Source organism: Podospora pseudoanserina, chromosome 1 (genome assembly GCF_035222485.1).
Source record: "Podospora pseudoanserina strain CBS 124.78 chromosome 1, whole genome shotgun sequence".
Taxonomy (NCBI): domain Eukaryota; kingdom Fungi; phylum Ascomycota; class Sordariomycetes; order Sordariales; family Podosporaceae; genus Podospora; species Podospora pseudoanserina.
The window spans coordinates 1,723,512-1,745,047 of record NC_085920.1 but is presented as its reverse complement, the minus strand read 5'-3'; the positions used below and the strand labels follow the sequence as shown (position 1 = coordinate 1,745,047).

The 21,536-nt window shown below is 52.2% G+C and overlaps 5 protein-coding genes across 5 annotated transcripts; 1 reads left to right on the top strand and 4 right to left on the bottom strand.

The window, feature by feature from the left end:
* Window positions 1-810: 810 nt before the first annotated feature.
* QC764_104880 (uncharacterized protein) lies at window positions 811-2,209 on the bottom strand (the record flags this gene model as incomplete). Its single annotated transcript, XM_062941727.1, has 4 exons — window positions 2,117-2,209; window positions 1,831-2,051; window positions 1,239-1,777; window positions 811-1,183 (listed from the first exon to the last, which is right to left on the bottom strand). Exons 3-4 carry the CDS (start codon window positions 1,520-1,522, stop codon window positions 811-813), a joined length of 657 nt encoding a protein of 218 aa, XP_062804611.1. The 5' UTR covers window positions 1,523-1,777; window positions 1,831-2,051; window positions 2,117-2,209.
* A 5,578-nt stretch (window positions 2,210-7,787) lies between these two features.
* QC764_0005940 (uncharacterized protein) lies at window positions 7,788-9,115 on the bottom strand (the record flags this gene model as incomplete). Its single annotated transcript, XM_062939787.1, has 2 exons — window positions 7,788-8,376; window positions 8,444-9,115. 2 exons carry the CDS (start codon window positions 9,113-9,115, stop codon window positions 7,936-7,938), a joined length of 1,113 nt encoding a protein of 370 aa, XP_062804610.1. The 3' UTR covers window positions 7,788-7,935.
* Window positions 9,116-10,148: 1,033 nt separating this feature from the next.
* QC764_104860 (uncharacterized protein) lies at window positions 10,149-13,166 on the bottom strand (the record flags this gene model as incomplete). Its single annotated transcript, XM_062941726.1, has 2 exons — window positions 11,506-13,166; window positions 10,149-11,452 (listed from the first exon to the last, which is right to left on the bottom strand). The coding sequence occupies exons 1-2, from the start codon at window positions 12,089-12,091 to the stop codon at window positions 10,149-10,151; spliced, it is 1,890 nt and encodes a 629-aa protein (XP_062804609.1). The 5' UTR covers window positions 12,092-13,166.
* Window positions 13,167-13,772: 606 nt separating this feature from the next.
* On the bottom strand, window positions 13,773-18,351 carry HMG1 (3-hydroxy-3-methylglutaryl-coenzyme A (HMG-CoA) reductase isozyme). Its single transcript, XM_062941725.1, has 3 exons — window positions 17,849-18,351; window positions 14,389-17,614; window positions 13,773-14,327 (listed from the first exon to the last, which is right to left on the bottom strand). The coding sequence occupies exons 2-3, from the start codon at window positions 17,532-17,534 to the stop codon at window positions 13,961-13,963; spliced, it is 3,513 nt and encodes a 1,170-aa protein (XP_062804608.1). The 5' UTR covers window positions 17,535-17,614; window positions 17,849-18,351; the 3' UTR covers window positions 13,773-13,960.
* A 1,275-nt stretch (window positions 18,352-19,626) lies between these two features.
* QC764_104840 (Oxidase-like protein) lies at window positions 19,627-21,536 on the top strand. Its single transcript, XM_062941724.1, has 3 exons — window positions 19,627-19,935; window positions 20,103-20,218; window positions 20,576-21,536. The coding sequence occupies exons 1-3, from the start codon at window positions 19,806-19,808 to the stop codon at window positions 21,224-21,226; spliced, it is 897 nt and encodes a 298-aa protein (XP_062804607.1). The 5' UTR covers window positions 19,627-19,805; the 3' UTR covers window positions 21,227-21,536.

The window sequence follows — 21,536 nt, the reverse complement described above, 5'->3', positions numbered from 1 at the left end:
CAGTTGGGTGGGTGTTTGTTATGTATGAGGAGATCGGATAAAAGATATATATAGGACAATGAAGGCAGAAGGTTGAGGGGTACAAAAATGGCTGGTCGTGAGCATGGGATGAGAATACATGATATCCGGCGCCAAGATGGCAGTTATATACCTTCAACGGCTCACAATGCTTTTTACACTATGTCGATAAAGTCTAGACTCACTTCAACTGCCGGACGTCCGACGATCTCCTAACGGGTTGCGTCCGGCCTGTTGGTAATGCTGATCTGTCTCGCCTAGTTCCAGCCAGTCGGGTCTGTGTCATGGCGCCGTCGTTACAATATTGGTCTGCGGGTATCGCTTTGGCTACTGAGCTTAATGATGCTGTGTAACAGCTGGAGCCTCGGGCGCGAAGTTAATGGGAAGACCGGCGTCTGATGTGACACGAGATATGGGCATGTCTCAAGTTTTTCGTCTTTGGACACCCGGGACTTTGCTCCATGAGAAGGCAACATCTATCAAACGAATTGAAGCTGCACTAGTATTTAGACTAACCGTCCTCTGGGTAGCTTAGAGCCACCCAACGCGTACCAAACATCACCCAAAACCCGAATTGCTCACACCACTAACTGCAAAGACGAACTGAAAGCTGTTGTCATGGTGATCCAGGAGACATCAAACATCGACAAATGATGCGCTCCACGGAACCATTGACTTGATGAAATTGACATTCGATGGCACAGAATTATCATTAAACAAAGACGGGTATCTTTCGCTGAACAACATGCCCCTTTCCATCAATCGAAACTTAGAATTCTTATGTGTACAAAATTAGCACACGCACTCGCCAGAGTCAATGACCTCAGAGAGGTCAACATAAACGGTCGAGTAGACCTTGACAGCCGACTGGAAGCCGGGGGTGTATTGAAGGGTGGCAGGAGCGGTGGTGGCAGGGGCCGCAGGGGCATCCTTACCGACGGTGACAGTGGCAGTGACGGTGGCAGTGACAGTAGAGACGGAGTTATCGCAGGTGGGCTCGGGGGTGGCGGTCACGGTGTAGGCCTCGCAGGTGGTCTGCTGGAGGGAGTCGGTGATCACGGGAACGGGGACCTCCTCCTCGGGCTCATCGCAGGAACCCTCGCCAACGTAGAACTTGGGGGTCTGAGCGTGGATGACATAGACGTTGGTGCCGTTGATGGCATTGCTGCAAAGATGTTTAGCTTTGCGCTCAAAGCACGTCCAGACACATAGATACTGACAATTGGTAGCCCCAGGAGGCGTCAACAAGGCAGGGAACGGTCACCTCATACTCGCCAGACTCGGTAGAAACACCGCCGGCGAGTTGGGTGTAAAAGGGGGGCCAGTTGACAAAGTTGACGAGGTAAATGCTAAAAGTGGAAGGATCCGTGTCGACGGAATCCCACTTGACCTTGTACGAGTTGCCCTTGCTCAAGGTCGAGTTGCCGGCGGGCGAGGTGAACTGGATGGCCGAGGCCAGGGGGAGGGCCGCAGCGGCGAGCGAAAAGAGGGAGAGGACGCGCATATTGATTGTTGTAGTCGCCGTGAGCGCGGCGGTTGTTTTTACTGTTAAAAGAATGGACTGTTGCGAAAGAGCAACGTTTGGTGTTTAGGGCTGAATGACGACTTGGCAAGAAGAAATGAATGAAAGAAGAAGAGCACCTGTTGGAAGTGTTTCATGTCTTATGTACTTTCGGGTCGTGGTCCCTTGTGCCTGGGAGGGAACCTCCCCACATGTCAAGGGTTCGAATTGGGACTATATTGACAGGGGTGATGCTGGCTGAATGTCCATTTAGTGGAAATCATGGTGGAGCCATGCTGGAAAGTGGGCACCTTCTGGGGTATTTTTGGCGGATGCAGAAATTGGACATCTGCCTTGTTCCTGATGCCATGGCTTGACCCAAGAACGACAAGACGGATTCGCGACGCCGTCTATCGCAAAAATATTGGTAAAAAGTCTTGGTGACCTCTTGTCCATCAGCCGCCGTGACCAGCGGGATTTAGGACACGAACTATTATTTTTTTATTCGTATTTCAGCCCCTTTTCAGACTGCCTGGAACTTGTGTCAGCATGATCACTATTCATTACTGCAAGCGCCAACATGCCGTTAATTGCTACCTCTCATGATGTGCGGCACGTGTCTTGGCATCATCAACAGCACCCACACACGATCCGGGGAAAGAAATCGCATCTTATCAGCACGAATCTGAGACAATATGGTGGAAGTGCTAGTATCTAGCGAAGTTTGGATATAAGCGATATCGTGCAGACTCAATCAAAGTGGAATTGGACGTTGAACCCATCTGTGCGTTTCAGGGACCGTCGCTCATCAACGGTTCCCGCAGAGGTGGGCCTGTTCTAGTCCTGGGATCCATGTCACCATGTCTCAGGAAACCTACACCAACGTCAGCCTCAGTTTGCATCAGAACTACCTGCATAGCACACCTCGGTCAGTCATTTTCTGCACCTTGGAAGTTGCCTTATCGTAAGACTCCAAGTTGTGCAAAGCATTACTGGAGCCTCGAGCTTGTTGAATGGAAAATGATACAGGAAAAATGCACATTGTCGGAGTGCCGACATGCTCAAAGAGCACGATGATTGGCGAATATCAACAACCATTTTCCCCTCCCTGGGGCATCCAAGGCAAACAACCTGTGCTCTGTTTCTGCTCAGGTTCGCCCACAAGAATGACTGGAGAAAAGCACCGCCCCCTCAATCTGTGCGGTCTGATAGAAAACGATGCCCAACTTACTGTGAATTGACACCATCAAGAAGCCCTTGCCCTCAATCATTCTTCACGGAACTCTTTCTCTAGATAATCAGCACTTCGGGCCTTCTTTGCCTCGGTAACTCTTTACAGTACCTAGAATCATGGAAATCGTCGGAGTTGTTGGTACAATACCAGCACTGATCAAGATGGTACGGCAGGTTGCAAGTGAGACCACCAAGCTCATAGCAAAACCCGCACCGCATTAGTCGCCCGCGGAGTTCAATCGGAACTGAATCTCCTCGACAAGACACTCGTAGGCGTCTTCCAAAGAGTCAAAGCTGATCCGGCGAATTTCACCGATGATGCGGAAATCGAGCGACTGCTTCGAGAAGCTAAAGACGACGTCTCCAGTTTGGCCCGCCTTCTGGGTGAGGTCAATGGCAAAAATGGAGGGCCTGGAATAATGAAGAGGGCACTCCTTATTCTTGAGAGATTCGAGAAAGACTTTCAAGAACAGGCCAAACGCCTCCACGGCCTCCAGGCCTCCTTGCAGGCCTGCCTTTTGGAGCGCCAAACACAGTTTTTACAGCAAACCCAGCTTCAGAAGCTCCTCAGGCCCTCCGACACTCATTTCATTCCCGACAGGTTACCCGGTATACTCGAATGGATATGGGAGCACCCGGCATTTTCTCGGTGGTTGGATCCGAGAAGCGATGCTCAGTCAACCAATGCCCCTCTGGACAGCGAAGGGAAAACTCTCATCATCCACGGCGCCAAGGGTAGCGGAAAGTCTGTTCTCGCTAGTTCCGTGGCAGAGGGGCTTCAGAAACAGGGAAGGATACCCTATTCTTTTCCTTTTGGGCAGGCAATGAGAAAGACCGGCGAGTTAATGCGATGGTGCGCACTATCTTGTGCCAACTGCTAAAGGGTTTGCCAGCCGTGGATCGGATTCCGCTGATACCACACCTTTTGGCTCGCGAAGCCCTCTCGAGCTTCAAAAGGCTTCTCATCCAAATCAAAAAAAACGCTGTAACCAGCGCCAACATCCGATATTCTGCATTCTGGACGGCATTGACGAGTCACTTGATGACCGGAACGACCCGAATAGCGATGCCTTGGGGTGCTTGACAGAGTTACTTGAACAAACCGAGCACTTTCGCTGTCTCCTTGGTGGTGGCCAGTCTAGTTTACGGAGGGTGCTGATGAAATGGCCTCCTCATATCGAACTGACACTGGACTTACTCCAGAGCGATTTGGCCAAGCTCATATCTTTTGGGCTGGAAAGTTGCATTGACATCAAAGACGATGCTGTGCGCAACAGCATCAGATCAGACCTGGAGGCTAGATCAACCGTCATGTTCCTATGGATCAAACGCATCTTCAAGGAGTTACGGTCAGCTTTCTGTCCTACTGAGATTGAGTCTATTTTACAAAGAGCACCCGACGAGCTTGACCAGGAATACGCCCCGGCTGTTCTCCTTGCTCATGTCAAGACTTCATGGACGACCAAACAACATATATGTCGGATGGAACGCACGCGAGGGCTTCTTGCTCTCATCGTCGGCGCATCAAGACCTCTCACCCTCGAAGAACTTCGGATCGCTTACTCGTTCTCTCTGCCCCATCTGGCAACCTCCGATCCGGAAAGAATCTGGTTGGCAAAGACGCAATCATTGCTTCACGCGGGGATTTCTCAACTGTTCAAGATAGTCATGTGTACTTGGCGGTGGGTAGAGTCTCGACAACCGGAAAAGACGCTTGCTCTATACCCGTTACTAGGGTACACCGCTGTCTACTTGACGTCAAATCTTCTGGACTCAGGTCTGCATCCTGAGGAGTATTCAGATCACTTACGGCGTTTCCAGGTGTCCCACGGCTACACAACCTGGATTGATTTTATCGCACTTGTCGACAACTGATACGGGATTTGGTCCTGCCTAGGAATTCAAACTGTTTAAAAGGATTGAATTGACTGATAGAGAAGAAAAGAGAACAGGTCCGATGAGTGGGAGCGGACTCCCATACATACATGTGGAAAAGGACACCTTGCCGGACCACTGGCCTTTGGAAAAGCCACGTGGAAAGCCACCTCCTCAGACACTTCGTATTGCCGTGTCCTTGAAACCTTCAAATCCACATACCAGGCCCTAGGCCCATAACAACAACGACCAGGAAAATAACGAGCCACTCTTCACACAGTTTTGGGATGAGACTGTCGAACTCTGGACTATGTGGGATTTTGGTGGCATTCCGATATCCAACAGTAACCATTGTCAGCAGCTAACACTGGTCCCATTACCAAGCCCCGAAAATAACCCCATCACGTTTCTCTTGACAGAAAGCCAGCATCCTGTAGGGCCGGTTACCGGCCCCCCTCCAGAGCATCGGAATCAAGGACAGCTCTCTGCTGCTCTGAGACGCGGCTTCGAGGCATTTTTCCAGAGATACGGGATCACATCAGCTCACTTGAGTGGTGATACTCTCGACGAAGAGAAGATCTCCGGCAGTACTGATCTGAAATAGCCATATAAAATAATAGATGAAATAATAGATTAATAATCGATGATATGATAGATAAAATGAATAAACTATGTAAAAAAGATTTCAGGTCACGGAAATATGCTTTGTGTTGGGGCGTGATCTTTCGTTTAGAAATAGGCCCTCCGAATGTATTCATTCAGAACCTTTTCAGAGCCAGGCCATAGTAAGGTCTAAACGGAATTCTGAAAGCCTTGCTAAGCTAGTTAACCCACTCATTCAGAGGGCTATTTCAGAGCCGTGATCTTTGACTGGTGGCCAGGTGGTGGTGGCTGAAGTGTAAATAAGGCCCTGTTAGAATGAGGGGCTTTAGAGCTAGTTCTGAACTCCAATATCTCGCAGGGCATTACAATATACCAGATGTGCTCACGGCTTTGCGATTTTCGGTCTGGTTGTTTGTCTCCCTACCAGTGATGAAGGGGCTACTGGATAACGTTAGAAGGCTTCATGGTCAGGTCTATATGCAGGGTACGGGAGTGAGACGTATTCTGTGCGAACTGGAAACCCTGAGGCCTCCGTTGTACATTTGTAAGTTCGGTTATCCAGACATGAGCTTGATAATGAAACCCTAACACGGTACTAGTCAGAGCAGATACTGCGGCACTGAACAAGTGGAGGGTCGCCCACAGGGTTGGTACTCCCGTTTCGAACGACAAAGAGTCTCGGAGGAGAGAAGAGCCAGATCTGGTAGGCCACTTGATAATCCCTTCACATACACCCTGATACTAATACGCACCTCAACCCCAGGCTAAAGATGGAAGCGGCCGCGCATGCGTATTTACAGGGCTGAAAGACCCCACTGGAGCACACATCGTGCCATTCAGCATAACAAACTCAGTGGCGGATCGGAACACCATGGGTAATGCATTACGTGATATCTACAGGATCTTCCCATGGAAATACGGGAGTCCCCAAGAATATTACGACGTCTTTACAAGACGACGTCGACATCATCCCAATAAACCCGTACTTGCATGATTGCTGGGACCGAAAGAAGTTCTCATTAGAAGTTGTAGGAACCTCACCGGACGAAACCGGCTCCAACTATACCGTGGTTCACCTCATATGGCACTGGTTCCCGATACACCCGCGACAGGGCGACATAGACCCTATCACCGACAAAAAGTTCAACCACGCCCCCCTGCGCTGGGTAGACGTCAACGAGCGTCTCGACTCTGATCTTCCATACCCCCCGCTTCTCAGTAACAAATCAACTTTCGGCAGCGCATATCTGCTGGACAACAACAACCTTTCCGCACAAATCAACGACAGGACAGGCCAACTGATTTTCTCCGGAGATCTATTTATGGTTCGTTTTCCAAGAGAAACGATAGGCAAAACGCTGCGGGTGTTGCATACGTCTTGGGTTCTCCTCCAAATTGCACATATGTCAGGAGGGGCGGGAGACTGGAGCTACCTAAAGCCCGGTCCCTCTCACCCTGATAATGAGGGCAATCTTCTCCCCATTTATGCTCAGAATCCGGCGTTTCATCGAACGGTTGCCGAACAACGGCTACACACGCCTGCTGTGAGTGGGGGAGAGATATGGCCGGACAGAAATACAGGATCAGGATCTGGGGCGTATTCTTCACACACAAGTACGGGGGACGGGCCGAACAACAACAGGGTTTGGTTTTAGTCGGATGGCGGGATCCGAGGAAACTTCTCGGAAACCCGATCATCGATTGTGGTCTTTATTAGAAAGCTGGGCAGGATCCTGTCGCGAGTACGTCAATCATAGGACTGACGGAACCGCTGCTGTGAACCTCTTCTGGAAACCATTTCCTGTTGACAAACTTTTGGGATTTCAGCAGTAAATTCTGGTCTAAGTGAGTGGCTTATGTAATCTCGGAAAGGTGGTTCGGAATGGACCCAGAGCAGAGTCAAATAGATACCTATTCTCATTGTTTAGGATGATGAAAAGCCTCAGCATTGTCGGAACGCCGTATATGCTTGACATGAACCTTGCCCTACTCCCACCGTGGAAAAAGTAATCAATACTGCAAGGAAAAAGAATATACAATAACTATTCGCTGACATAAATAATAGATAATCAGTATGATTATCTTTTCAAGCCTATTAACTGTTCTTCGAAACTTGTTAACTATCTTTTAAAATCTATTAATTATCCTTTTAGGGGTGGTTGAGAGGTTGATACGCATTGGTTTACTTTACAGGACCTGTTATTTATGTTCACAAACGTGCTAGTCTAAAAGACTTGCAAGATGCTTAGATCCTTATTAGCTATATATTATAAATCGATCAATTACCAAGTCAGTGGTTGATGCCCGCGAACTTTGGTCTCATCATCGTGAGAGGATTGTGACTGTGTATGGCAGCCTTGAAAACTGGAAATTGATGGTGCCGAAAAAAGGTCCGCTTGAATATGCATGCTGCAGCTTCTGTGGTTGATTGTGATCATCGGGATAGGGGGGATGCTTCACATTGGTATTTCTGTTCAGCAGAACGATGCACACCTTGAGCATGGCCCATGCCTGACCACAAATTTGGAACCAAAACACAAATGAAGTAACACAAATTCAGGGTTGCCCAAAACTAATGCTTTGTTTAATACTTCTCGGTATATTCTTGCAAGTTTCTACGCATCATATATGCGACGGCTTCAATCATATACACCTATTCTCCCATCCAGCTTTCCTTCCCACCTCAACAATGTACAATCCCCCCCTTACAAGCACTGCGAATACCAGTTATTTCCAAAAGTGCAAGTCGATCCCGCAGCGCAAACAGTGCACCCAGTCCACCCCTGACCACCGCACTGTCCCCACTTGGGCGAAGTGCAACCCGCAGGGGTAGTCGCAACAGGAGGAGCAGAGGTAGTAGTGGTCCTGACAGAAGTGACCAGAGTGCTAGACGACACAGGAGTGGTGGTAGGACCGCTGGCTGAAGAAGTAGTGGCGGGCTGGCCAGTGATGCCGAACCACTCGAGGTCGAGGGCACCGTTGATCTGGATGTTGTGGGTGATGCCGGTACCGTAGATACCAACGAGGTCGTCGCCGTAGACGTACTTGGTGTAGGGGGCGGAGGGGCTGTTGGGGATGGTCTGGCGGGGCGAGCCGTAGGTATAGCCCAGTACACCAGCCCACTGCTTCATCGTCTCGTTGAAGTTCTGTAGAAAAAATAGTTTGTAAATGCTCACAAGTTTGGGCAGAAACAAGGTAGTGAGGGGGACTTACTCTGGGGTAGATAATGTCATCAGCAGAGCCGTGGTAGATCATCATCTTCGGCCTGGGGCCGGTGTAGCCAGGATACATGTTGCGAGCAGTCTGGGCCCAGTGCTCCTGGGTCGTAATCGACTGGCCGTTCGCGCAGGTGTTGTTCCAGCCGGCGACGGTGCCGGTGTAGAAGCATCCAGCAGGGACGCCCGCATAGGCGCTGGCAGCCTTGAAGACATCAGGATACGTCGCAGCAAGAACGTTGGTCATCATGGCGCCCGAGCTGAGCCCGGCGAGGAAGACACGGTTTCTGTCGGCGCCGTAGCGCTCAATGGTCCAGTTCACCATGTTGACAATGGCATGGCTGTTGGCGCCGCTGTTGCGGGTGTAAGCAGCGTTAGAAGAGACATCCCAGCAGCCACCCGAGTTCGGTGATTCAGGGTACACGACAATGAAGCCGTGAGTATCGGCCAGCCGGGCGTACGGGCTGCCATTGTAGAAGGCGCTGGCGGTACCGCTGCAGTAGTGCACGGCGGTGATGATGGCCGGGTTCGAGGCCAGTCTATCGGGAACGTAGATGTAAAAGCGCGCGCCGCTTGGGTTGGAACCAAAGTTGGTGATCTGGGTAAGGGAGGCGGCGTTCGAGAGACCCACAAGGGCGAGGAAGCCCGAGGTAATGCTTGAGAGCCTCATCTTGGAGTACAGCTAGGTTGATCCGACTGGAGAGGGTGGCCTGCAGTCTCACGAAGCATATTGTCTTGGTGGCGCCCCTCTTATACTTCATTCTCGACCCATCCCGCCTTCTCCTCCATTCCATGGCATTGTTGAGCTACCCATCATGTCGCTTCGTTGCCATGGGCGGGTTTTACGCGGACAGTGAAGTTCCGGATACACCGTGGAGACTTCAAGGGAACCGGGGTGCCAACCTTTTCGGGACCCTTCCCGATGAAGTGCACGCGCGTTCTAGAAAGTGGTTAGTTGATGGGCCGCAATTCGTAAGGCCTCAAAAATGAAGATAATCCCATTGGGAACATGCGACGAGCGAATATAGTCGTCGAGATTTGTTGAGAACTGGTGCTCAAGTTGAATCTGTGGGAAAGAAGTTGCCATGAAGTTCACCAGCAAATCATATGCCAAGACTCAACTGCTGTCGGTCTCCGCCCCAGTTCACATGAAATCCGTCTTCCCATTTTGTTTCTCCATCACTTCAAGATCATGCCTCATTGAGCTCCAATATTACGGGTTTTCTAAGGATTTCGACTGCATTTTTCCTCCCATGTAGCCCGCTCCGGCTTTGGAAGTAGTCCGGCCCGCCCCTCACGACACGCCACCACCGCGTTCGATCGCCGGACGAGAGGAACCCGGGAAGACGACCTCTGCATCCGTCTGCAACAGTCCCTTCGTAGTCCAGTGGCCAAGAACGATGGATACAGTGACATAGCGGCTCTCGATATAGCGGACTCCCCGGTACCTGGTAGCTGTCCTCCCCGCACTCCCGCTTTTTGCCTGAATGCCCTAGCGCGAGCCTCTTCACTTTTGCCTGCCTTCACTACCACCCTCATCTTCACTGGGCTGCAGTTCGCGCCTCGAATCGAACACATCATGCACGAGAAAAGCCTCGATTAATATCTACACTCACATGGCTATGTAACGCTTCCACCACGTGGCCCCCTTGGACTCGCTTAAACGCCTCGAACGCCATGCCAAAATCGATATGCTTGTCTTTTCACTCAAAGAAGAATTTCATCGAGTTGCCTCCCTTCTTTCCCCCTTTGGACTCCTTGGGAAGTTTCTTGGAGTTCCCTTCTGGAACCCTCTGTTCTTCGTCTAGACCGCCATCAACCGGCAGCCGAGGCTTTTCCTGCTCCTTGGCATCCTTCATGTCCTTCAGTCCTGTTTTGTGTATTTGGTGGTCGTTGCTCAGTTTGCGGGATCCAACAAAGAAGGAGACGATCAATCCCACTCCCGCAAACACAACATACATGATGTACATGGTTCTCAGACTCTTGAAGTAGGCTTCTTGGGCAACTCGTCGACTACGCTCAGGCAGACTCATGGCAAAGCCAATGCTGGAAGCCGCGTTGCTCCCAGAGAGCATGTTCGCAGCATCGGGTCCGATTTCCTCTAGCAGTCTGGGATACTGCTCCTCCATCCCATTTTGGAAGACAACACCCCCAATCACAACAGATATCGCGGTGAACAACTGCCTGATAAATCCAAAAGTTGCCGTCGCTGATGCCATATCTCGAGGCCCAACGGTTGTTTGAAGCGCAATAAGCGGTGCCTGGAAGTTTGGCCCCACGCCGATGCCAGCTATCAGCTGGAAGACGACGATCTTGGCCCAGTTGGCCTGCGGTTCAAGAGCAATAAAAAGCCCAAAACCCAGAGTCATGATCGACATGCCAAAGATAATACAAGGCAAGTATTTTCCTGTCTTCTTGATGACCACGCCAGTTATGGCAGAGACAACCGAGAGAGACAAGACAAAAGGCAGGACGTAGATGCCGGACATCAATGGCGAGGCGCCGAGGACCGCTTGGAAGTACAGCGGCAGGTAGTAACTTCCCGAGATGAAGACAATGCCCTGAAAAGCAGCAACACCCAAACTGGCAATGCTGGATCGCCGACGAAACAGACGCAACGGCATCAGTGGAAACTTGGCCACCTTCCATTCGATCAAGACGAATATGCCAGCCGTCACCACACCGAAAACGATCAAGCAGATGACGGTGGGCGACGACCATGGGTAGGTCACGCCTCCAAACTCGAGGCCGAAAAGGACCATCAGCGTTCCGCCGATAACCGCAAGCGAACCCAACCAGTCGACGGCAGCGAGCCCCTGGCGCATCGGGGTGCGAGGGTTGTGCAGCTTCAGCACCCAAGCCAGCACCGCAAACCCAACGCCAGATACTGGCAGATTGATCCAGAAACACCACCGCCAGGTAACCTGACTTGTAAAGACACCGCCAAGAACAGGACCGACGGCGCTGGCCACCGCCCAAACGATTCCCATTACACCAAAGTAGATACCTAACAAGACCGTTAGCACGCTTGGTTTCTCGAAACGGAAACTCTTAACTAACCTCGTTTTCGCATGGAGAACAGGTCGCTGATGCAGACGTTGACAAGAATGATGATGCCGCCACCACCAATGCCCTGGATCGCCCGAGCAGCAATAAGCATACCAATATTCTTGCTGAGAGCACTCAGCAGGGACCCAATCCAAAAAATGCCGACGGCAATGAGCATGATGGGCTTCCGGCCCCAGATATCAGATATCTTCCCCCACATCGGCGCGCCGGCCGCGCTGGCGAGCATGTATGCCGATCCAATCCATGTGTACCCAGCGGTTGAGCCGAATTCCTCTGCAATTGTCGGAATGGCTACACTGACGATGGTGATATCGAGTGCGCCAAGGAAGAGCGCGCTCGCCAGTGCGGTGATGACCAGTGTCGTTTCTAACTTGGTACGTGACTCCTCTGGCGCTGGTCCCGAGGCTGCGACAGGCGGCACATCGGCCTTGGAGGAGAGCTCGCCCACTTCATCCTTCGACGTTGATGATGACTGCGCCAACTGGTTTTCGCTTCTGTCGACTCGGATGGTGCTCGCGGGACTTGTCCCACTGCTTGGCGTTGTGCGCTTTTCTGGGTCGTCAGCAACGCCAGCCATGATGCTGTTGGGCAGTTTGGACGTGATGTTATAGGTCGGTAAGCAAGTGATGGCGATAATGTTTCGTGGCCAGCGCCTACAGTGGGAGCTTGTCAGTCGAGATTATTCGACCCAGTGTGGCGATGTGAGCAAATCGCAAGCCTATAGCTAGCTCTTCGAGTCGCAGAGTTCTCAACTACTGGGCCTAGATGGGACGACCAGTCCCGGGATCGAGGGAAGCACCCCTCACTAACAACGTTCTTGTCGAACAATGCCGTCAGTTCTACCGCCTCAACGGCCAGGATCTGTCGGCAATGGGGGCCACAAAGCTTATTTTGACTGCCAGATGCGCGGTGATGCAAACGGATGCGGGTCCAAGGCAGAGCTCGGCGGATGCAGAGCTGTCAAGTATCGAGGTATAATAAATATTAGTTCGTGGGAAAGACCAAGAAGCCCCATCAATTGTTGAAAGATGACAAGACGTTCCAAAAACTGCGAGAAGGCTGGGAGCGATGTCTTGATGAATGACGGCACCACTAGGCCCAAAGACGCTATCGATTAATAACAGCTACCCAGGGCTTTCTAAAAACTCCGGAGGCAAAGCAAAGATGGGAAAGTCTACCCATTACGCAAGGCAGAAAGAAAGGGCTGTGGGTCAATCCCACATACCGAACAGTTGGAAAAAGAGTGGTGATCAGAAGGTGACATTCTGTCAAGCCGAATCGGCAAAAAACGACACATCAGACGCAGCAGCAAATTATGGGGGGCGGCGGCCGGTGCCGATGCTCGACAACGCGGGGAACAAAAGCCTTCTACAAAAGACACCGTCATCATTGACTTTTGGTCCCCCTTCTGATCCCTCATTTTAGTTTTTCCTCTCAGGATTTTTAGACAGCCTCATGTACAACCCCCAATCTCAGACTACCACGTTCTCAACCCTTCCACAACTTGTCTCACAATGTGCGACTTGCTCTCTCCCTAAAGAACTCCCCTAACCCATTCGCCAACAAACCAACCCCCCAAAAAGGGAAAAGAAGCAGAAAAAAAGAACAATCGGTGTGACTTGACACTGTCCCTCACCGCTCACAAGACAAGCAAGCCACCCACCGCCATCATCTTCGCGCCTTCGCGACTAACCACGCTTCTTATTTCCGGGCCACTTTCCCATCTCCTTAGGCTGCAAGTGGTGGTGGTGGTGGTATTTCTTTGTCGCACACCTCGTGGCAGGGCTTTCAACAGCTGCCGCCTCACTCACACTGGGCTCGGTTCCCGATGATCCACCCTGTTGTGACACCAAATTAGCAAGACTTTCTCATCAAAGCCACGGCAGTCAGCAGAAAACCACAGCAGCTGGAAAACGGCCCCTGTGTTTTTTAAAAAAAGCTTCCTCGCCTCTCATAAAATTGTCAGCCTAAACCATACACGGGCAAGCACAGTGCAATCAATGTCTGACAGTGCCTGAAGGCAAAAGAAGTGTACGAGGTGGTCTCAATGGAACGACCTGATCCGTTTCAGGACATTTGTAAATCCGAGTAGGTAATTCGGAGATATCAGAATCCCATCATTGGGTTCAACCATTTCCTGTGAATACACCACTCAAAATTATCCTCACCTCTTCCAAAACAACCCCCCTAGAACAAACGCACATGCAGAACGCGTCACTGGCTACCTATGAGAATAGGAAGCGCATGAGAAATCTCGAAGCCTTCTCTTTTGAAAAAGTTCGCGAGTTTTGCTTGCTTGGAACAAAAATAGTATTAACCGCCACAAATATCACTACTGTGGCCAGTCCGAATTTTATGTCTATATCTACACACAACATTCCCTTCCACAACCCCTCAGTTGACCATGTCTAAACTTATATACAGAGAATAAACGTCAAGACTCACCTCAGCGCCTCGACCGCTCAATCGCAGCCGCGCTCAGCGCCGTGGTCGACGCCGCCCGCTCAAACCCACTCGTCATGGGAGCTGGTGTTGTGCTCCTTGTGGGAGGAGCGGAGCGGTTATGTTGCATGTGTGCCTTGACAAGATGCCCGGCAGCGAGAGCACTGCAGAGCGAGAGCTCACCGGCAAGAACAGCGGCAGCGACAATACGAGCCAACCGCCTGGCGTTCTCTCCTGGGCTGGTGGGATGAGGGCCACGGACGCCGAGAAGGTCAAGCATCGAACCTTGGGGGTCGAGGATGGTGCCGCCGCCAAGAGTGCCGACTTCGATGGAAGGCATGGAGACGGATATTTGCAGAGACCCACGCAGGCTAGAGACAGAGTCATTAGCATTTTGTGTATTCACAACAATAAAATCAGGCCAAAACTTACTTCTTCATGATGGTGATGCAGTTGGCGCTCTCAACCACCTGCGCGGGATCCTGACCTGTTGCGAGGAAAATAGCGGCGACGATGTTGGCAGCGTGGGCGTTGAAGCCACCGACAGAACCGGCCATGGCGGAACCAATCAAGTTCTTGTCGACATTGAGGGCGACCATGGTGTCAACATCAGTCTTCAGTACGCTCTTCACAACCTCGGCAGGAATGATGGCCTCAGCGACAACACTCTTGCCACGGCCCTCGATCCAGTTGATGGCAGCAGGCTTCTTGTCGGTGCAGTAGTTACCGCTGACAGTGACAATGTTCATATCCTCGAAGCCTTCGTTGCGCATGACACTGAGGGCGTGCTCGACACCCTTGGAAATCATGTTCATGCCCATGGCATCACCGGTTGTGGTCTTGAAACGGATGTACAGGTTCGTACCGGCAATAGCGGTCTTCATAGTCTCAAGACGAGCGAAGCGACTGGTAGAGTTGAAAGCCTTCTTCATAACATTCTGACCCTTCTCGGAATCAAGCCAGAGCTTGGCGTAACCGGCTCTCTCAAGCGTCTCGAAGCTGACGCAAGGACCACGGGTCATGCCATCGGCGGTAAGAACGGTGACAGCACCACCACCAGAGTTGATAGCCTTGCAGCCTCTGCTTGCACTGGCCACCAAGACACCTTCAGTAGTAGCCATGGGAATGAAGTAGCTCTGTCCGTCAATGACAAGGGGGCCGGCAACACCAACTGGGAGGGGCATGTATCCAATAACATTTTCGCAGCAAGCACCGTGCACCTGAGCCCAGTTGTAGTTCTGGTACGGGAGCTTGGATCGTTCCAAAAGGTTGGTGAGCTCTGAAGTAGCCTTGGTGCGAGAAATGATGGAGCGGCGGACCTTGACAGCGCGGGTGAAATCCTTGAGCGTCTTCTCCAAAGCATAACCAGGGATCTTGCCACGAAGGGAAAGAGCAACGATCTCGGCATCGGTGAGTTCATGTGCGCGCTTCTCGGCAACCATCTTCTCGAGCTCGGCCTGGGTGCGAGGGACAGCGGGAGCTTGAGGTTCCGAACCGGACTCCTTTGAGGGTTCGGCCTCGTCATCCGTCAAAGCAGGAGTAGGCGGGATTGAAGGGGCGGGCGTTGGCGAGGTGCGAATGTATTCGCCCAGAGGGAGGGTTGCAGACTCGGTATCGTTGAACCTCTGCGCATCGGCCAGCTCCTTGGGGTCGATGGGGTGAGTTGGGACATTGGGGTCCTTGATGCCCCACCTGGCGGCGTTGAAAAGGTATCCGTTGAGAGCCACACTGAGAGCCAAAGCCACGACAATCCACTTGGACAGAATTGGGTCTTCCAAGCTCTTGAGGATGCCGCCCACCATGCGACCACCGTAGCCCAGCTCGGTGATATCATCACCACCAACGCTGTCGAGCTGCTGGGGCAAGTCGTAGTGAACAGAGGGGAACTCGAGCTCGTAGCGAATCGGGGTAAGAACAGTGACGACAGTCTCACGACCCTCAGCCTTGGCAGATTCCAACACAAACTCGAGACCGTTGGAGGCAACCTTGAAAGGGTCAACAGGGGGCGACGTAACGACCCCGCCAAGACCGCGAGCCCATGAAGAGATGTTCGAAATAGAATCGGCGCTGCGGAAGGGAATCGAGGCCAAGTTGAGGGCATTGATAAGAACAAACCCAGAAACCATGAGCACCTTGAATTTGGGGATATGGGTGCTCTTGATCTGACGGCCAAAGATGGTGGTGCCAGGCTTGTCCTGACCATCTGCTCTGGGCCAATCGTTGCTCTGAGCCACATTCTCAGCGACGCGGTGGCTGACACCATCATCCTCCAAAGCCTTGCGCATCTCAACGTGGCGCTTGATCCTGTTGATTTCCAACTTGATGCAGAGAATAGCCGTATAGAAGGAAAAGAGCAGGATGCAGTCAAAGAACAGAATCCACGCGGCCAAGAAGCAGAATTGCTGAAGGCCACCCTGAACACCAGAGGCGGCGCCCAGCACCAAGATGCCGACCTCGATAGCATAGTCCTTGACAATATCGAAGCCCTTCTCCTTGATTGCAAGGTAAATAGCTGACTGAATGGCGCTCGAGGCATCAATCGCGGATTGCTTGCCACCCTTGACGGGTCTGCGATGCTCGATGGCATGCGAGAGAACCGCTCTTGTCAGGACGATGTTCTTCTCAAAGCCAATTGTCACGACAAGGAATGGAAGTCCCTCAGACAGGAGAACCATGGAGATCGGGACACCGAGCTTGGTGGTGACAAACAAACCGAAGAGGAACGAGAAGACGGACGAGAAGATGACGCTGGTGGCAAGCCAGAAGTTGGAGCCCATGCGGCGCATCGAAAGGAAGAGCGAGACGAAGGTCAGGTGCATCGAGATATAGCCGAGAGCCATGATGACGATATCGAGCGTCTCGGCATTCTTGAGAAGGTCGGTAAACTCAACCCAAGCGTTGTGTACCCATCTGATGAGACTGCTCCGAGTCTGGACTCTGGCAGCCTTCATGATCCACATCTTTTGTTCCCGGCCATGCTCAGTCTCCCTGCTCTCTTGCGCGGACTCGTCGTTGGGAATTTCCTGGGCGACAGAGAGGAATTCGGGGGCCTGGCTGTAGGGAATCGAAAAGGCGAGGGCGCTATCCTGGGCGTAGGTGCTGAAAGAGTTGGATGTTGACGGAAGCGACTTGATCGAAAGATTCTGAGGAATTGGAACGGCGTTGACGACGGGAGGAACACGGGAAGCATCGGAAGACATGGTCTCAGGGAAGACAAGAGTCAAGAGGGCGAGGTGGTCGGCGCCCTCGGGAATGGGCGCTTCCGAGTCATCGTTCTGCCACTTCCAAGCGGTGTCTTCGCCAACCCTGAGGCGACGGCTCCCCTCGACAAGAGATGACCATTCTGCCTTCCTTACACTTATGCTCGCACCAAACAGGCTGTCCTCCAAAAGGCCGATATACGAAGAGCTGGCAAGCAGCGCAACCACGACAATGGTGTGAATTGGGTGGGTTGAGGTAAGCTTCGACAGAACCTGAAGAAGCGGTGTGACTTTTTTGTTGAACCAGGATGGCGCAGCAGCCTGGGAGGCGGGCTGCTCCCCGCGAAACCTCGCGGGCAGTAGGCTTGCAGCAATCATGACGGCCTTGGAGAGTATACGACTATCGTTGCTCGGCGGGCATTGGACGGATGTGTTGGCGATGTGACAGGAAGCTGGGCCTGAGAAGAGAGAGTTAGTGACATGCCAGTTTCAACGGGCCGATCATGGCCCCCCTTTATGGAGCAAGACCACTTCGGATGACAACGGACTTGACAAGTTGTCCACGAGGATCATGGGAGAGGACGTGGCACCAATCTCCCGTTGCGGCATCATGGCCAGCCCAACCTGGGTGGTGGAGTTGCGTGGGCGTCGGTCGGTGTGTGTGGGCAAGGAGGAGGGAGGAAGTCACATACTGTCTAGCAACTGGCAGTTGCACTGTTTGCCCGAGAGCCGCGATGGCTTTGAGTGTGGTTTGGCGCAACGCCGAAGTTATGTCACGCGAAGCTTGTTGCGTGCACGGAGCGTTGGGAGGTTTGGCCGAGATTTCCTGGCTGGGGAAGCTTCGGGATGGCGCGACCTGGGAAGGGTGTCGGTGCAAGCGAATCCACCAGGAAACGGATGCTGGCGCCGATGTTGAAAGGGGATGGTCGTGTGTTGTCCAAGGACAGCAACAACAACAATGTTGAATTGGGCAGATGGAGTGGCGGCGAAGAAAGGAAAGAAAGCAAAGAAAAAAAGAGGACTGGCAGGTTGTCCTTGGGGGTTGGGGAGACAAATCTTGCTCCTTATCGGTGAGGTAGGCACGAAGGATACCACAACTCGGGGCTCCGAGGCGGTGATCGAATTAAAAAAGAATTTCAAGATGATGGGGCCATCACAAGCCAAGCCCCACCGTTTTGGTGAAACTTGGCACGCTTCGGCCAAACAGCTGATCGAGTGCAACCCCAGGGTTCCAGATCCCCGGCTGGACGCTGCATGCTGCCATAACCCCATTGGAACGGGGGACGCTCGATGGGGAAACGGACCGCTTGGCATTACCGTCATCCAATTCACGGGGCAGCTGGCACCTTTTGCGATGCACCTCCTGGCACCCACATGGCATCTGTTCAGTGTTGGCGATGCTGGACCCCCTTTTTCGCTCACAGGCTTGACCCTTGGGGGTCTAGTGCTGGCCAGCGTGTGCAATTCCGTAGTCGGCGGGAGGCAGTGGCCACCGTTTTGGTTTATTTCCTTGTTGCGACGGACTGTGATTGTGCGGGAACTCCTACGATTGTTCATGATCTTCGTTTGTTATGAGATCTCGGTTGGGGGATTTGCAGATGACCTCAGTGTCTTTCGCCCGCTTTCATCAGCCGCCCAATGCCGCCCATGTATCTCTGCGCCGCCTCTGCCAGTTGACGGTAATATCTCAAGGTACAGAAAGTATTGAGGCCTCAGAGGCCGGGAACCAGGTCGTCGTCCCGAGCAATTGGAGATTAAATTACCCGTTGGCCCGTGCAATTGTCCACCTTGATGTCCACGCGCTGTCCTTGGTGTTAGAATTTTGAACAGCTTGTTGGTCTCGTCGAAACTGCTAAGGTAGCTAGTAACGTAGATCAAGGCACTACTGTCAAGCCCGTCACCAATGCGAGTATGAACCATCACCATCAAGGAGACCACAAGCTGTTCAGGCAACTCTTTTCGTCCAGCATCTTGACCGAACAATTGCACGAGACGAACTGGGCAGTGGTGAAAACGGTTCCCCCCTGCACCGGTATTACTGCGTACATTCATGGCCCCACCACGAACCGGAGGGTGAAGGGTGGGCCCGACAGTGTGGGTGGGACTTCCACACTTCCTGTCATTCGGTGCCTGTTGAACCTGTACCTGGCGTTCTGTGTACTTGCCACAAGAAAAGGGTATGTCACTCAAAAATAGAGAGGCTCAGTCGCTCCAGGAGCGGAAATTTCCCGACCCCAACAACCTTCACCGTATTTAAGCAAAAAAAGTACTAGTCAATGCCGTTGAATGCTGGCAGTGATGAATTGGCCAATTCGCTGGCGATCCTTGGCAAATGGAGAAGAGCAAGGAGTTGGCCCAAGCTCAATTCCGCATTTTTCTTATCTGATCCGATGCGTGGGTCCATCTGATGCTTGAACTGGGCCTGGCAGTTTGGAAAAAAACTCAATTCTGACGTTCCTTGCTCAAACCCCACGTTTTCATCGGGCCTGCCCCGAACTAGGCATCACCGTCCGGATGTGTCAATGAGGTCAGCTCTGTTTCACCACACTTGTCGTTGTGTCTGTCTACTGCGGCTGTGGCCTTCGTCTGATCTGTTGTCTCGCTCGCCGAGCTGCTTGATGTGCATATGTTGGCGTCGGGCGTCAAAAAATGGTAGCACTCCAAATGGGGTTTCTGGAACAAATGAAACTCCCCTTCAGAACGGGAGAATTCGACGGGCATCTGCTGACAGTGATTGCCAAGAGATCTCCCAGTCGACCTTGCATTATCTCTTATCGTCGTGGGTGGCTTGTCTCTCTCAGAGTGCCTCGCTGCCTCTTGTGTGGCTGACGAAAGGCTCACAGCACCTGACAAGCTCCCTCCGTCCTCATCACTGGTCATTGTCAACCAAGTACCAAGTGGCTTTGATTTGTGTATAAGTGACCCAGCTGCTTGAATAGTTTACAGTCATTCAATTCAGCCTCGGAATACAACGAACAGCAAACGTAGTCATGGCGGACTCTCAGTCAAGCTTCCGGCCAGCACTGCTGGTGGTGGACATGCAGGAGGACTTTTGCCCACCAGTAAGCACCGACCTGCTATTTCTCACGCTATCTTCCGCATTTGCATATAATGAACACAGTCTTTTGCAATACTATTTCATTTCCTCAAGTCCATGTGGAATTACGGCTGGTTACATATTTCACAAGTCGAATCCCAAAAATCTCCTGAGCGGGGTCGTGTCCCATCACACATGCTCTCACAAGCTCACTTTCACCTCTCACGCTCACCATTCCTGACCTCAACTCACCTCTCACACCTCGCTCTCACAACACCCTCTCACTACCTCATTGACCGTCACCTCACACAACATTCCCACATACACATTCCTCCCCATATCTCCCATCTACAAAATATCTACTAACAACCCACCACCCTAGTCCGGCTCCCTCGCCGTCCCCCTCGGCCGCACAATAACGCCCCTAATCAACACCCTCCTCACCGTTCCCCCCCGCACCCTCCCCCTCAAAATCGCAACCCAAGACTGGCACCCCCCAAACCACATCTCCTTCGCCCCCAACCACCCCTCCAACCCCCCTCCCTTCGTCACCTCCCACACAATCACCAACCCCCTCAACCCCTCCCAATCCTACACCACCCTTCTCTGGCCCCCCCACTGCATCCAATCCACCCCAGGCGCCTCCCTCATCCCCGAGCTCTCCTCCCAAAACTTCACCCACATCATCAAAAAGGGCCTCGACCCCAGAGTGGAGATGTACTCCGCCTTCTTCGACCCTTTTCCCCCCACCCCCACCGGCGAACGAGTCTGCGATTCCGGACTGGCCAAGCTGCTCCACGACGAAAAGGTGACGCACGTCTATGTTGTCGGGCTGGCGGGGGATTACTGCGTCAAGCACACGGCGTATGATGCTGCAAAGGAAGGGTTCCAGACGGTGATTATCGAGGAGGGGACCAAGACCGTTAACCCGGGCGGGTGGGAGGAGTGTAAAAAGGAGATGGAGAGTATTGGTGGGGTGAGGGTCGTGAGCGTGGAGAGTGAGGAGGTGCAGAGGTTGTTTAAGAAGGATTGAGGCGGTGGAGGATACCCATGGGGAAAGAAGAGTCGGGAGGCGTTTGTGACGGCGTCATATAAGATGGCTTTTATGGCAGCACGCTGAGCTGGCTGTGTCATCGAACCATTTAGGTCGGACCTAGAATAGGCTTCAACTTATGAACAGCTTTGTCGGTGTCCCATGTCCGTTCATCGTGACACTATACAAGCTCCATTTCCACCCATCAAACGTGTGACGATCATCAGTCCCCTAAACATTTCCAAAAGGAAAATCCTCGTTGATCAACGTCACCATCTGAAACAGTCACACAGTCACCAACAAAATAAAG

What these genes read in the sequence shown, in the direction of transcription:
- HMG1 (XM_062941725.1), bottom strand. Translation starts at nt 17,534, where the DNA reads ATGATTGCTGCAAGCCTACTGCCCGCGAGGTTTCGCGGGGAGCAGCCC. An exon ending in TGCATCACCATCATGAAGAA is followed by an intron (nt 14,328 to 14,388) that starts GTAAGTTTTGGC and finishes CTCTGTCTCTAG; the next exon opens with CCTGCGTGGGTCTCTGCAAA.
- QC764_104840 (XM_062941724.1), top strand. Translation starts at nt 19,806, where the DNA reads ATGGTAGCACTCCAAATGGGGTTTCTGGAACAAATGAAACTCCCCTTC. An exon ending in TTGCATTATCTCTTATCGTC is followed by an intron (nt 19,936 to 20,102) that starts GTGGGTGGCTTG and finishes AATAGTTTACAG; the next exon opens with TCATTCAATTCAGCCTCGGA. An exon ending in AGGAGGACTTTTGCCCACCA is followed by an intron (nt 20,219 to 20,575) that starts GTAAGCACCGAC and finishes CCACCACCCTAG; the next exon opens with TCCGGCTCCCTCGCCGTCCC.